The sequence below is a fragment of the Sinocyclocheilus rhinocerous genome, unplaced genomic scaffold, assembly GCF_001515625.1.
Source record: "Sinocyclocheilus rhinocerous isolate Xijiao unplaced genomic scaffold, SAMN03320098_v1.1 scaffold50, whole genome shotgun sequence".
Classification (NCBI taxonomy): Eukaryota; Metazoa; Chordata; class Actinopteri; order Cypriniformes; family Cyprinidae; genus Sinocyclocheilus; species Sinocyclocheilus rhinocerous.
This window is the reverse complement of record NW_015641057.1, coordinates 2,019,334-2,033,624: the sequence shown is the minus strand read 5'-3', so window position 1 is coordinate 2,033,624 and position 14,291 is coordinate 2,019,334. Positions and strand designations below refer to the sequence as shown.

The following is a 14,291-nucleotide window of genomic DNA, read 5'->3' as shown; positions in this document are numbered from 1 at the left end:
ATGATGCTGATGACAAAAAGCACTGAAACCGAGCCCAAAGTGATGATCAAATAAAATGTCTCCTCCTCATCTTCCTCATCTTTTACGGTGTTTTTCACATCAGAAGCTGCAAAAGCCTCTTTGGGCTCCACAATCACAGTAGCCACAGTAGCTGTTGCTGAGAGTGAAACGTTCCCATTGTCTTTGACCAGTATGAGCAGTTTATGCTGGGCCTCGTCTGTTTCTGTGAATGAGCGAAGGGTCCTTATCTGTCCTGTATAGCGGTCCAAACTAAAGAGACTGTGGTCACTAACTTCCTGCAGTGAAAATAATAACCAGCCGTTGTATCCTATATCTGCGTCATAGGCTCTGACTTTAGTCACCAAATGACCTGCGTTCACATTACGGGGAATCTCTTCCACACCCTCAGCAGAACCGTTAGCGCTGACTGGATATAAGATCACTGGAACGTTGTCGTTCTGATCCAGAATAAACACATTTACTGTCACGTTACTGCTCAGAGACGGAGTTCCAGAGTCTGTTGCAACAACTTGAAACTGGAACATTTTAACAGTTTCAAAGTCAAAGCTCTTTAGTGCATACATTTCTCCATTTTCAGAGTTAATATTAATGAAAGATGCATATAACGAACGCAACTGAGAAATTAAAACAATAGACAGGCTAAGTCGAAAAACAGGTTTATTTTACAAAATGATAAACATTGTAAAAAAAAAGAACATAAAACGGAATAACATGAATATTTAAATAAGTCATATTTAGGACAAGAGATGTATGTCCAAATGGCGCACATAATTGATTAGAATTGTTTACAAGCCACTGCAGTAGTACAGTTTCATATTTCATGCCAACCAAAACAATTCACTTTTATAGACCAGGGCTGCGTTTCTCGATATCGATTGATCTTAGAGCTTAAGAGCGTTTTCTACGAGCCATTTTAGGATCGTTCGTTATTGTTTCACGTGCGATTCCCAAAAATGCACTTAACGCAATCGCACGTAACCGTGCTTTAAGTTCTACTTAGGAGTCGCTATCCGTTTGTCAAGTGCTGAAATGTCACCTTATAGAATGGCTCGTAATTGTAGTACACGCTCGTTTATTGAAATGTTAACCTAATGCTGCGTTCCAGACAACTCAGATATAATAACTATTATATTATATTATATTATATTATATTATTAATACGTATAATATACTTTACATAATAATAATACAATTTCCTACATTACTTCTTTTATTCATTTTTTGTTCAGTCATTTAATTTAGATGTGTATTTTTATTTCTTTCTGCCGTTTTTAATTATTTCACTTATAAATTCATAAAAACGAGTAATAAAGTGTACAATAAAGTACAATCAAAACTTTCTATTATAATCACATTGCACTTGAATACAGTTAAAGGTGCAATCTGCCGATTGTCCTGCAGGTGACCGCTTAAATCGGTCTTCTTACGATGCACTTAGGGCTTTACGATTACTCCAGAGCACTCGTAGATCTACGGTGATTTTCAAGGGTTACTTAAGTTACGATGCTTTTGGGAAACAGAACGTAATATTAAGATCAGTCGTACGATCGTTTTTACGACCTTCTTAGGCTTACGAAGCTTTTTGGAAACGCAGCCCAGGTCTACAATCATAAACGTTAACTTGTGATCTTTTAAACAAGCTATCAATAGCATTAGAAAGGAGTTCATAGTTAATTGGCATCAAAAAGAAGTTCACTGTATTACACATACAGCTAGTAGCTAGATCACTGTCACTCAATAATTATGTGAACTTGAAGCTTATCATCAAACATTCTAATTGAAAACTTTCATTCTAAAGCCATCATAGTATGACATGGAGTTGACCAAACATGATGTGTAAGGCCAATAATTCTCAGAGTAGGGACTACTGTATGACACCCTTCCTTTACTAAAAGCTATAGTACTTGGATTGTATAACATTATGACTTATTTTTAAATATAACTAATTTTAAAGACGTGCATTTTATATGTAGGGGAAAAAAGCGTAAACCACCACACTAAATGATCATCATCATCATCATCATCATCATCATAAATCGATAGACAGATAGATAGATAGATAGATAGATAGATAGATAGATAGACAGACAGACAGACAGACAGACAGACAGACTTCGGCAAAGTTTGCTAGTTTTATCTGAACATGAAATTGTCAAACTGTACCATCAAATACAAATCTTATAAATTCAATGAAAATATATCAATTTAACTTGACTTACTCTATAAATTTCACCTCAAAATATCTAATTAATCTTCAGTTTAAAAAAATCTAGCATAGGTCATTTTCACATGCTGAATATAATTTTGATAAATATTATTAACTAGTTGTAATGTATAAGAAGAGTAAGCAAGAAAAGACACACTGTACTGGAATTTACTGCATATTTAGTAAAGCAACACAATGGTCTTCATGTAGCGGCCCACAATCTAAGTACAAGATTCATGCTTCAGCACAATAGCAACCACAAATATGGCAACAACACAAACTCTTCTAAATATGAAAATTCAACACTAGCGAGTATGCCCTGCACTTAGTAACATTTCATCATATACTATTCTGATCCAATCCCATGCAAAGTAGGTCTATGTTGGGACCCAGAAATCCACTATCCAGATCCAGTAATGTATGTCTAAGAGTTTGATGCAACTCTTTCACTATGATCCATATCTCAATGGTAATGGGCATAAAAATACATATAAAAATAAAAAATATATCATACCGTAAAGTTTCTTACCTCCCCAGAATCTCTTCTCCTGCGATCTGGGATCACTAGAGTATTTCCATTACTGCCCGGGACTATAGTAGAGCCAATACTCATTCTGGGTCCAACTAGCATGTACCGTTTGTCTCCAGATCTGTACTGGATGCTGTGACACAGAGTCCCGTCGTAATTTGTATCCTGTAAATACTTAGACGAATAGTCTGTCGATTTAGAGCACTGCATTATAATCAAAACGATGATGCTAATGAGAAAAAGCACTGAAACCGAACCCAAAGTGATGATCAAATAAAATGTCACGTTGTTTTCCTCCTCATCTTTTACTGTGTTTTTCACATCAGAAGCTGCAAAAGCCTCTTTGGGCTCCACAACTTTGACAATCACAGTCGCTGTCACTGAGAGTGAAACGTTCCCATTGTCTTTGACCATTATGAGCAGTTTATGCTGGGCCTCGTCTGTTTCTGTGAATGAGCGAAGGGTCCTTATCTGTCCTGTATAGCGGTCCAAACCAAAGAGACTGTGGTCACTAACTTCCTGCAGTGAAAATAATAACCAGCCGTTGTATCCTATATCTGCGTCATAGGCTCTGACTTTAGTCACCAAATGACCTGCGTTCACATTACGGGGAATCTCTTCCACACCCTCAGCAGAACCGTTAGCGCTGACTGGATATAAGATCACTGGAACGTTGTCGTTCTGATCCAGAATAAACACGTTCACTGTCACGTTACTGCTCAGAGACGGAGTTCCAGAGTCTGTAGCAACAACGTGGAACTGGAACATTTTAACAGTTTCAAAATCAAAGCTCTTAAGTGCATAAATCTCACCATTTTCAGAGTTAATATTAATGAAAGATGTATATTTGTTTTCTACACCATCTCTCCATATTTGATAACTGACTACACTGTTTTCACCTGTGTCTTTGTCAGAGGCAGACACAGAAAATAAATATTTGCCTGGAGCATTATTCTCCATCACATAAAATGCATAAGGGGAGAAAGAGAACTCTGGACTATTGTCATTAACATCTGATACCTGGACAGTTATAGATTTAACAGAAGACAGTGGTGGCTGCCCAGCGTCTTTGGCTTCTAATGTGATGTCATAGCGAGAAATTGTCTCTCTGTCAAGAGATGAAGTTGTCACTAACGAGTACGTATTTTCTTGTGATGACGGCATTAGTTTGAAAGGTATGTCCTCAGGGAATGAACAGGTGACTCTCCCATTTTTTTCAGAATCTAAATCAGAGACGCTTATTAAAGCCACGGTTGTGCCAGGTTTGGAGTCTTCAGGAATGGCACTGGAGAATGATGTCACTTCTATCTGAGGGGGATTATCATTTTTTCAAAGTCAAAGCTCTTTAGTGCATAAATCTCTCCATTTTCAGAGTTAATATTAATGAAAGATGCATACTTGTTTTCATCTCCAGGGTCTCTCCAAATGTTATAGTGTACAACAGCATTTTCATCTAAGTCACGATCAGAAGCAGACACAGAAAACAAAGATTTTCCTGGAATATTGTTTTCCATCACATAAAAAGCATAGGGTGAAAGTGAAAATGCTGGACTATTGTCATTTACATCCGATATCTGCACAGTTATAGTTTTAAATGAAGACAAATGTGGCTGCCCAGCATCTTTGGCTACTAACGTGATGTCATAGCGAGGCACAGTTTCTCTATCAAGAGATGAGGCTGTAACCAGTGCGTAAATGTTATCTTGGGATGATGCTGTTAGCCTGAAAGGTGCTTCTTCAGTTATGTAGCACAACACTTTTCCATTTACACCAGAGTCCAAATCACTGACGCTGATTAAAGCCACTGTAGTTCCAATTTTAGAGTCTTCAGGCACTGCACTTGAAAATGATGTGACTTCTATCTCGGGCCCATTGTCATTTACATCAATTATTTTTATGGTTATACTCTTATCTGATGTGAGAGGAGCACTTCCTTTGTCTGATGCTTGGATATCTATTTCAAAGTTATTCATCTCTTCAAAATCTATTTGACCGATTATAGTAATTTCTCCAGTCCTGGAGTTTAAATCAAAAAGATGTATTAGCCTACTGTCTATATCCTTTCCAAACGAATAAAAAACTTCTCCATTTGGACCATCATCCATGTCAGTAGCATTAACCTGTATAACAGTTGTGCCCACAGGGACATTTTCGTGAAGCGTTACAGAGTAAACTTCTTGTGTGAAAACTGGCATATTGTCATTAACATCTAAAACGTCAACTATTATATCCATTGTCCCAGACTTTGGGGGTCGCCCTCCATCAAGCGCAGTGAGGACTAGCTTGTGTCTACGGCTTGTTTCTCTATCTAAAGGCTTTTGAAGAATTAAAAAGGGCATTTTGCGATCTTCTCCGCGATCTTTAACCTCTATGCGGAAATTATCATTATGACTGAGTTTATATTGTTGAACAGAGTTCATTCTGCCATCGGGATCCCGCGCCGCCTGTAACTGAAACCGAGCTCCAGGTAGGGCTGATTCCGATATTTCCAACCGCTTTTCTTTTTCCGGGAATGTCGGGGCATGATCATTGACGTCCACAATTTCGATCGACACATAGTGGATCTCTAAAGGGTTTTCTAGTGCGATTTTTAGATTGATGACACACGAGCCGCTTCTCTCGCACACCTCCTCGCGATCTATTTTCCCATTTACACTTAAAATCCCGTCTTTCTGATTTACCGTGAACAGCGAGTCGCCTGAGGTTGAAACGATCCGAAATCCTCTCTCCTTTAACGTTCTGGTATCGAGACCTAAATCCTTCGCAAGGTTCCCGACCACAGATCCTTCTTTTTGCTCCTCAGAAAGAGAATATCGTATTTGTGCGCATACCTCTCTCCAAAGCAGTATTCCCAGTGCCATGAATAAAAGTCTGCGGCGCCATGACGACAAAATTTGTTGCATTTTGCAGGAAATTAAAACGGCGTTTAAAGATGTTCCACTCTAAAATGTTGACCTATAACAAAGTTAAGCGCTGACCATAAAAATCATGGTTTATGTTAGAAAATCCTTACGTACGAAGCAGGTAGCTCTTGGCGAATGTGAAGGCAATGTCCTCGGCGTTCTTAACGAACTGATGGAGAGAGCGAATGAAACTGCCAACACACGATGCCACGTCAGGTCCGTATTTTTGGTGTGCACTGACACCATGCGAATTTACTTTTCACTGCAAACGAACGCAACTGAGAAATTAAAACAATAGACAGGCTAAGTCGAATAACAGGTTTATCTGACAAAATGATAAACATTCTAAAAAAGAACAAAGTGGAATAACATGAACATTTAAATAAGTCATATTTAAGACAAGAGATTTATGTCCAAATGGCGCACAGAAGTGATTTTAATTGTTTACAAGCCACTGCAGTAGTATTGTAGTTTTATATCTCATGCCAACCAAAACAGTCCACTTTATGTAGCCTAGTTAAAATCATAAACGTTGAAATTTTAAACAAATAATCAATGGCATTAGAGAGTATGCTAGTTCATAATTCACTGGAAATGAAAAGTAATCATTTTATGAAAGTAATTCATTTTATAACAAACAGGTAGTAGCTGGATCATTTGTCACTCAATATTTATGTGAACTTGAAGCTTATTAACAAACATTCTAACTTTAATTCACATTATAAAGCTATCATAGTATATCATATACATGGAGTTGACAAAACATGATGTGGAAGGCCAATAATTCTCAGAGTATGGAATACTCTATGACACTCTTCTTTTACTAAAAACTATAGTACAAGGATTGTATAACAATTATTACTTATAAAATGTAAGTCTTAGTTTACTTAAACATATGTAAGAAAAAAAGCATAGACCACCATACTACTACTAGTACTAATCATCATCATCATCATCATCATCATCATCTAAATAAATAGGATAGGATGTACCATGAAATAAAAATCTTATTAATTCAATGAAAAGACATCAGTTTAACTTCACTTATTCTTTGAATTTCACCTCAAAATATCTAATTAATCTTCAGTTAAAAAAAATGTTTATATATTTTTAATAAATATTTTAAACTAACTGTAATGTATGAGAAGAGTAAACAAGAAAAGACACACTGCACTGGCATTTGCACAGCTACTGCATATTTAGTAAAGCAACACCATGGTCTTCATAGAGGCCCACAATCTAAGTACAAGATCCATGCTTCAGCACAATAGTAACCACAAAAATGGCAACAACATGAACTCTTCTAAATCTGAAAATTAAACACTAGTGAGTACATCCTTCACTTAGAAACATTTCAACATATACTATTCTGATCCAATCCCATGCAAAGTATGTTGGGACCCAGAAATCCACTGTCCAGCTCAAGTAATGCATGTATAAGAGGTTGATGCAACTCTTTCACCACAATCTATATCTAAATGGTAATGGCATAAAAATAAACATAAAAATACAAATATATCAGCCCTTAAAGTTCCTTACCTCCTCAGAACCTCTCCTCCTGCGATCTGGTATCACTAGAGTGTTCCTATTACTGCCTGGGACTATAGTAGAACCAATACTCATTCTGGGTCCAACTAACATGTACCGTTTGTCTCCAGATCTGTACTGGATGCTGTGACACAGAGTCCCGTCGTAATTTGTGTCCTGTAAATACTTGGATGAATAGTCTGTCGATGTAGAGCACTGCATTACAATCAACACGATGATGCTGATGACAAAAAGCACTGAAACCGAGCCCAAAGTGAAGATCAAATAAAATGTCACGTTGTTTTCCTCCTCGTCGTTTACTGCGTTTTTAACATCAGAAGCTGCAAAAGCCTCTTTGGGCTCCACAACTTTGACAATCACAGTCGCTGTTGCTGAGAGTGAAACGTTCCCATTGTCTTTGACCAGTATGAGCAGTTTATGCTGGGCCTCGTCTGTTTCTGTGAATGAGCGAAGGGTCCTTATCTGTCCTGTATAGCGGTCCAAACCAAAGAGACTGTGGTCACTAACTTCCTGCAGTGAAAATAATAACCAGCCGTTGTATCCTATATCTGCGTCATAGGCTCTGACTTTAGTCACCAAATGACCTGCGTTCACATTACGGGGAATCTCTTCCACACCCTCAGCAGAACCGTTAGCGCTGACTGGATATAAGATCACTGGAACGTTGTCGTTCTGATCCAGAATAAACACGTTCACTGTCACGTTACTGCTCAGAGACGGAGTTCCAGAGTCTGTAGCAACAATTTTGAACTGGAATGTTTTAACAGTTTCAAAATCAAAGCTCTTTAGCGCATAAATCTCCCCATTTTCAGAGTTAATATTAATGAAAGATGCATATTTGTTTTCTACACCATCTCTCCATATTTGATAACTGACTACACTGTTTTCACTTGTGTCTTTGTCAGAGGCAGACACAGAAAATAAAGATTTGCCTGGAGCATTATTCTCCATCACATAAAATGAATAAGGAGAAAAAGAAAACTCTGGAACATTGTCATTAACATCTGATACATGTACAGTTATAGATTTAACAGAAGACTGTGGTGGCTGACCAGCATCTTTGGCTTCTAATGTTATGTCATAGCGAGAAATTGTCTCTCTGTCAAGAGATGATATTGTCACTAATGTGTATGTATTTTCTTGTGATGACGGCATTAATTTGAAAGGTATGTCCTCAGGTAATGAACATGTGACTCTCCCATTAATTTCAGAATCTAAATCAGAGACACTTATTAAAGCTACCGTTGTGCCGGGTTTGGAGTCCTCAGGAATAGCACTTGAGAATGATGTCACTTCTATCTGAGGGGGATTGTCATTTACATCAGCAAGTTTTATAGTTAAACTTTTATCTGTTGTTAGAGGAACGATTCCTTTGTCAGATGCTTGAATATCAATCTCATATTTATCTTTAACTTCAAAATCCAAAAGACCGGTCACAACGATTTCTCCTGTGATTGGATTAATATTAAAAAGTTTACGCAGTTTATCATTGACGTCATGCCCTAATGAATAAACTATTTCGCTGTTCTGACCTTCATCCAAATCAGTTGCGTTCACCCTAAAAATAGTTGTGCCAACGGGTGTGTTTTCATTTAGCATTACAATGTAAGCTTCCTTGGTGAAAACAGGTGCATTATCGTTTATATCTAACACATCTATTGTTATTTCCATAGTTCCAGACTTTGGAGGTCTGCCTCCATCTAAAGCAGTTAGCTGCAATTTCATCCTTTTTGTAACCTCTCGATCGAGCGGCTTTTGTAAAATCAGCACTGGAACTTTGCCGTCTTCATCGCGATCTTTAATTTCAATACGGAAATGATCGGTGTGGCTCAGTTTATAAGTCTGAACTGAATTACTGCCACTGTCTGGATCGCGCGCTGCCTGAAGCTGAAACCGCGCACCGGGAATCACCGATTCGCCTATTTCTAAATGCTTTTCCTGCTCTTGGAATCTCGGAGCGTGGTCATTCGTGTCTATTACATCAACAGTCACGTAATGAATCTCGAGAGGATTTTCTAATGCGATTTTTAGATTTATTAAACACGGGGTGCTTCTTTCGCACACCTCCTCTCTATCTAATTTACCGTTCACATACAAGACACCATCATTCTGATTTACACTGAACATTGACTCCCCTGAAGTCGAGACGATACGAAATCCTCGCTCCTTTAAGTTTCTGTAATCAATGCCCAAATCCTTTGCAACATTTCCCACAGCAGCTCCGTCCGCTTGCTCTTCAGAAATCGAGTAGCGTATTTGTGCCCAAACCGTTCTGCCGAAAACAAGCGATACAACCATGAAGACGATTTTCACCTGCCGCTCAGGCCACTGCTCAAGTCTTCTTTGTCCCATTTTTGCAACGTATTGGTTCCACAGCAATTTCACAACGACTGTCCAAATATTAGTCCAATGACCACATGAAAGATTTCTTAATCCTCGAAAGATATTACGAAGAAAAGCAAAGGACAAAACCACCGAGCAAGCCACGCCGTTGATGAAAAAGATCATATACAAATCTAAATGATGACGAAAAAACAGGGAGGTACTCTTAAGGTTTTGAGTTTCACTTCAGGTTTGCACTGACACCTGGCGCTCTTTCATTGTATTGCTATTCATTAAAAGCTACAAATTCATAATGAAACAAATTAACCATTTTTAAGTTCTTGGAGCTTGTCTAATACACCTAAAATATGCACAGAAATAGAAAGAATGAGGCAACTCTGCAGAACAGAAAGCTGCATCATGTATTCAGCACCAAGGACAGCGACTCTCTCACGGTTACTTTTACAGTTCATTCAGTCATTGGGGCACAGGAAAAATTCCAAGATAATATGTAATTCACACATATGTGTAGCTATAAAATTAAAATAAAAGCACTAAAAAGTATTAAAAAATAATACAAGAACAATGCAGTCCATGAATGCAATATAGCACAACGCTAGTCCTTTTCTTACCTCTCCAGAATCTCTCCTCCTGCGATCGGGGATCACTAGAGTATTGCCATTACTGCCCGGGACTATAGTAGAGCCGATACTCATTCTGGGTCCAACTAACATGTACCGTTTGTCTCCAGATCTGTACTGGATGCTGTGACACAGAGTCCCGTCGTAATTTTTTCCATCACATAATACGAATACGGGGAAAATGAGAATTCCGGACAATTGTCATTTACATCTGATATCAGAACAGATATAGATTTAACAGAAGACAATGATGGTTCTCCTGCATCATTTGCAACTAATCTTATGTCATACTGAAATTTCGATTCTCTGTCAAGTAATCCAGAAGTAACTAACGAATAAATATTATCGTGTGATGACGGCATTAGTTTAAAAGGTATTTTATCGGATACTGAACATGAGATTTTTCCATTGCGCCCGGAGTCCAAATCGGTGACGCTTATCAAAGCCACTGTAGTACCAGGTCTAGAATCCTCTGAAATGGCGCTTGAAAATGATGTCACCTCCATTTCCGGTGCATTATCATTTACATCGACTATTTTTATGATTACACTTTTATCCGTCGCAAGAGGAACAGTTCCTTTGTCAGATGCCTGAATGTCAATTTCATATATATCTTTTACCTCGAAATCTAAAAGACCAGTCACAATAATTTCTCCAGTGACTGAATTAACTTGAAAAAGTTCATGTAAGTTATCATCAACATTATTTCCCAATGCATAAACTACTTGTCCATTTTGACCCTCGTCCAAATCAGTGGCATTAACCTGTGCAATTGTTGTGCCCACAGGTGCGTTTTCACTCAATACAACAGTGTAAGTTTCTTTCGTGAATATAGGCACATTATCGTTTATATCATACTCATTCTGGGTCCAACTAACATGTACCGTTTGTCTCCAGATCTGTACTGGATGCTGTGACACAGAGTCCCGTCGTAATTTGTATCCTGTAAGTACTTGGAAGAATAGTCTGTCGATTTAGAGCACTGCATTACAATCAACACGAGGATGCTGATGAAAAAAAGCACTGAAACCGAGCCCAAAGTAATGATCAAATAAAATGTCACGTTGTTTTCCTCCTCGTCTTTTACTGCGTTTTTCACATCAGAAGCTGCAAAAGCCTCTTTGGGCTCCACAACTTTGACAATCACAGTCGCTGTTGCTGAGAGTGAAACGTTCCCATTGTCTTTGACCAGTATGAGCAGTTTATGCTGGGCCTCGTCTGTTTCTGTGAATGAGCGAAGGGTCCTTATCTGTCCTGTATAGCGGTCCAAACCAAAGAGACTGTGGTCACTAACTTCCTGCAGTGAAAATAATAACCAGCCGTTGTATCCTATATCTGCGTCATAGGCTCTGACTTTAGTCACCAAATGACCTGCGTTCACATTACGGGGAATCTCTTCCACACCCTCAGCAGAACCGTTAGCGCTGACTGGATATAAGATCACTGGAACGTTGTCGTTCTGATCCAGAATAAACACGTTTACTGTCACGTTACTGCTCAGAGTAGGTGTTCCAGAGTCTTTGGCCACAACTTGGAACTGGAACATTTTAACAGTTTCAAAGTCAAAGCTCTTTAGCGCATAAATCTCCCCGTTTTCAGAGTTAATATTAAGGAAAGATGTATATTTGTTTTCCTCGTTATTTTCTCTCCATATATGATAGCCGATTATAGCATTTTCGTTTGAGTCTTTGTCAGTAGCAGACACAGAAAATAATATTTTGCCTGGGACATTATTTTCCATCACATAATACGAATACGGGGAAAATGAGAATTCCGGACAATTGTCATTTACATCTGATATCAGAACAGATATAGATTTAACAGAAGACAATGATGGTTCTCCTGCATCATTTGCAACTAATCTTATGTCATACTGAAATTTCGATTCTCTGTCAAGTAATCCAGAAGTAACTAAAGAATAAATATTATCGTGTGATGACGGCATTAGTTTAAAAGGTATATCTTCGGAGAGTGAACATGAGATTTTTCCATTGAGCCCGGAGTCCAAATCGGTGACGCTTATCAAAGCCACTGTAGTACCAGGTCTAGAATCCTCTGAAATGGCGCTTGAAAATGATGTCACCTCCATTTCCGGTGCATTATCATTTACATCGACTATTTTTATGATTACACTTTTATCCGTCGCAAGAGGAACAGTTCCTTTGTCAGATGCCTGAATGTCAATTTCATATATATCTTTTACCTCGAAATCTAAAAGACCAGTCACAATAATTTCTCCAGTGACTGAATTAACTTGAAAAAGTTCATGTAAGTTATCATCAACATTATTTCCCAATGCATAAACTACTTGTCCATTTTGACCCTCGTCCAAATCAGTGGCATTAACCTGTGCAATTGTTGTGCCCACAGGTGCGTTTTCACTCAATACAACAGTGTAAGTTTCTTTCGTGAATATAGGCACATTATCGTTTATATCCAGCACATCAATAAATATTTCTATTAAGCCAGACTTAGGAGGTCTCCCTCCATCTAAAGCAGTCAATTCTAATTTTAAGTTTTTCGTCACTTCCCTGTCAAGCGGCTTGTGTAAAATGAGAATAGGAATTTTACCATCTTCTTCTCGGTCTTTAATCTCAAGACGGAAATGGTCGTTGTGGCCGAGTTTGTATGTCTGAACCGAATTGCTTCCACTATCAGGATCATGCGCTGCCTGTAGCGGATATCGCGCGCCTGGCAGGGCAGATTCCCAAATTTCCAGCCGCTTTTCATTCTCGGAAAACAGCGGACTGTGATCGTTTACATCTAATATCTCTATAGTGACATAGTGAATTTCTAGTGGGTTTTCTAAAGCAATTTTCAGATTGATTAAACACGGTGCGCTTCTCTCGCACACCTCCTCTCTATCTATTTTACCGTTAACATACAAAACACCGTCATTCTGATTCACACTGAACATTGACTCGCCTGAGGTCGAGACGATGCGAAATCCTCTTTCCTTTAGTGTTCTGTGATCAATACCTAAATCCTTCGCGATATTTCCCACAGCAGCTCCGTTCTTCTGCTCCTCCGAGATCGAGTACCGTATTTGTGCCCAAACTGCTCTCCCAAACAACAGCGATACAACAATGAAAGCGAGTTTCGCATTCAGCTCCAGCTGATGAGAGCGTCTTCTTTGTTCCATTTTTTTCTGATTTTACAAAAACCCGTTCCAACGGAATTTCACGATCAATCTACAAATATTTGTTGTATAGTTCCATCGTTGCTCACATTTACGCTGAAAGCCAGTCAGACAATAAAAAGACGCTGTACTCAATCCTGACAAATCTAACAGCACCGGTGCTGAAAATGAGAAAGCACACGAATAAACTGAGAAGGCAGAACAAGAAAAAAAAAAAACTTAACCGTTTGACGTCACGAGTCTTTCTCTAGGTTACACTGACATCTCTCGATCTAAAGCGTTAGTTACATTGCAGCGTCCAAAAACATTTAACTGGTGTCAAATGCATGTAGTTTTATCCTAAAAAAATCCATATAAACCATGATTTAAGCTGTGCTGAAGTACCCAATAGTATTACATTCGATCGAACATATTGTTTTATGAAAACGAGTGAGTGAAAGGAAAAGAGAGAGGAAGAGCAATTCTGAAAAAGACCCAGCTTCCAAGACCAACCGCATAACTTTAAATTAGACAGTATGCCCTTAAAACACACTTAGAACTACACAAACCTTAGAATAAACATCAGCAGCACAGGAAACTTCAAAACTGCAAACAATCTGGGGGACAAGGCATAAAGAGTATTGTATTGTTGAGAAGAATATTAATTTACATTTCAACCAGAATCTGGCTGAAAATAATCCAGTCAGTTACAAAAACCATCACACTCTATGCAGAGGCGGACAAAGTACTCAACTCCATTACTTGAGTGAAAGTACAGATACCGCTGGTCAAATATTACTCCATTACAAGTAAAAGTTGTAAAGATAGATTTTTACTTAAGTAAAAGTACAGAAGTACTTGCTTTTAAAAGTACTTAAGTACCAAAAGTAAATTTCCTTTTTTATGTCAATGCACTGTTTTATTGTTGTACGTAATACTTGCAATACTTCTGAAGCAACTTACAATACATTACACCTACTGAATACACTGACTAGCTTGCAGT

General features: G+C 38.3%; 1 protein-coding gene across 1 annotated transcript; it reads right to left on the bottom strand.

The window, feature by feature from the left end:
• Positions 1–4,060: 4,060 nt before the first annotated feature.
• Positions 4,061–5,620, bottom strand: LOC107754530 (protocadherin gamma-A7-like). Its single transcript, XM_016571006.1, has one exon. It carries the CDS (start codon positions 5,615–5,617, stop codon positions 4,061–4,063), a length of 1,557 nt encoding a protein of 518 aa, XP_016426492.1. The 5' UTR covers positions 5,618–5,620.
• Positions 5,621–14,291: the final 8,671 nt, after the last annotated feature.

Bases quoted from the DNA above. Each gene is read 5' to 3' on its own strand.
- LOC107754530 (XM_016571006.1), bottom strand. From the start codon at position 5,617: ATGGCACTGGGAATACTGCTTTGGAGAGAGGTATGCGCACAAATACGA.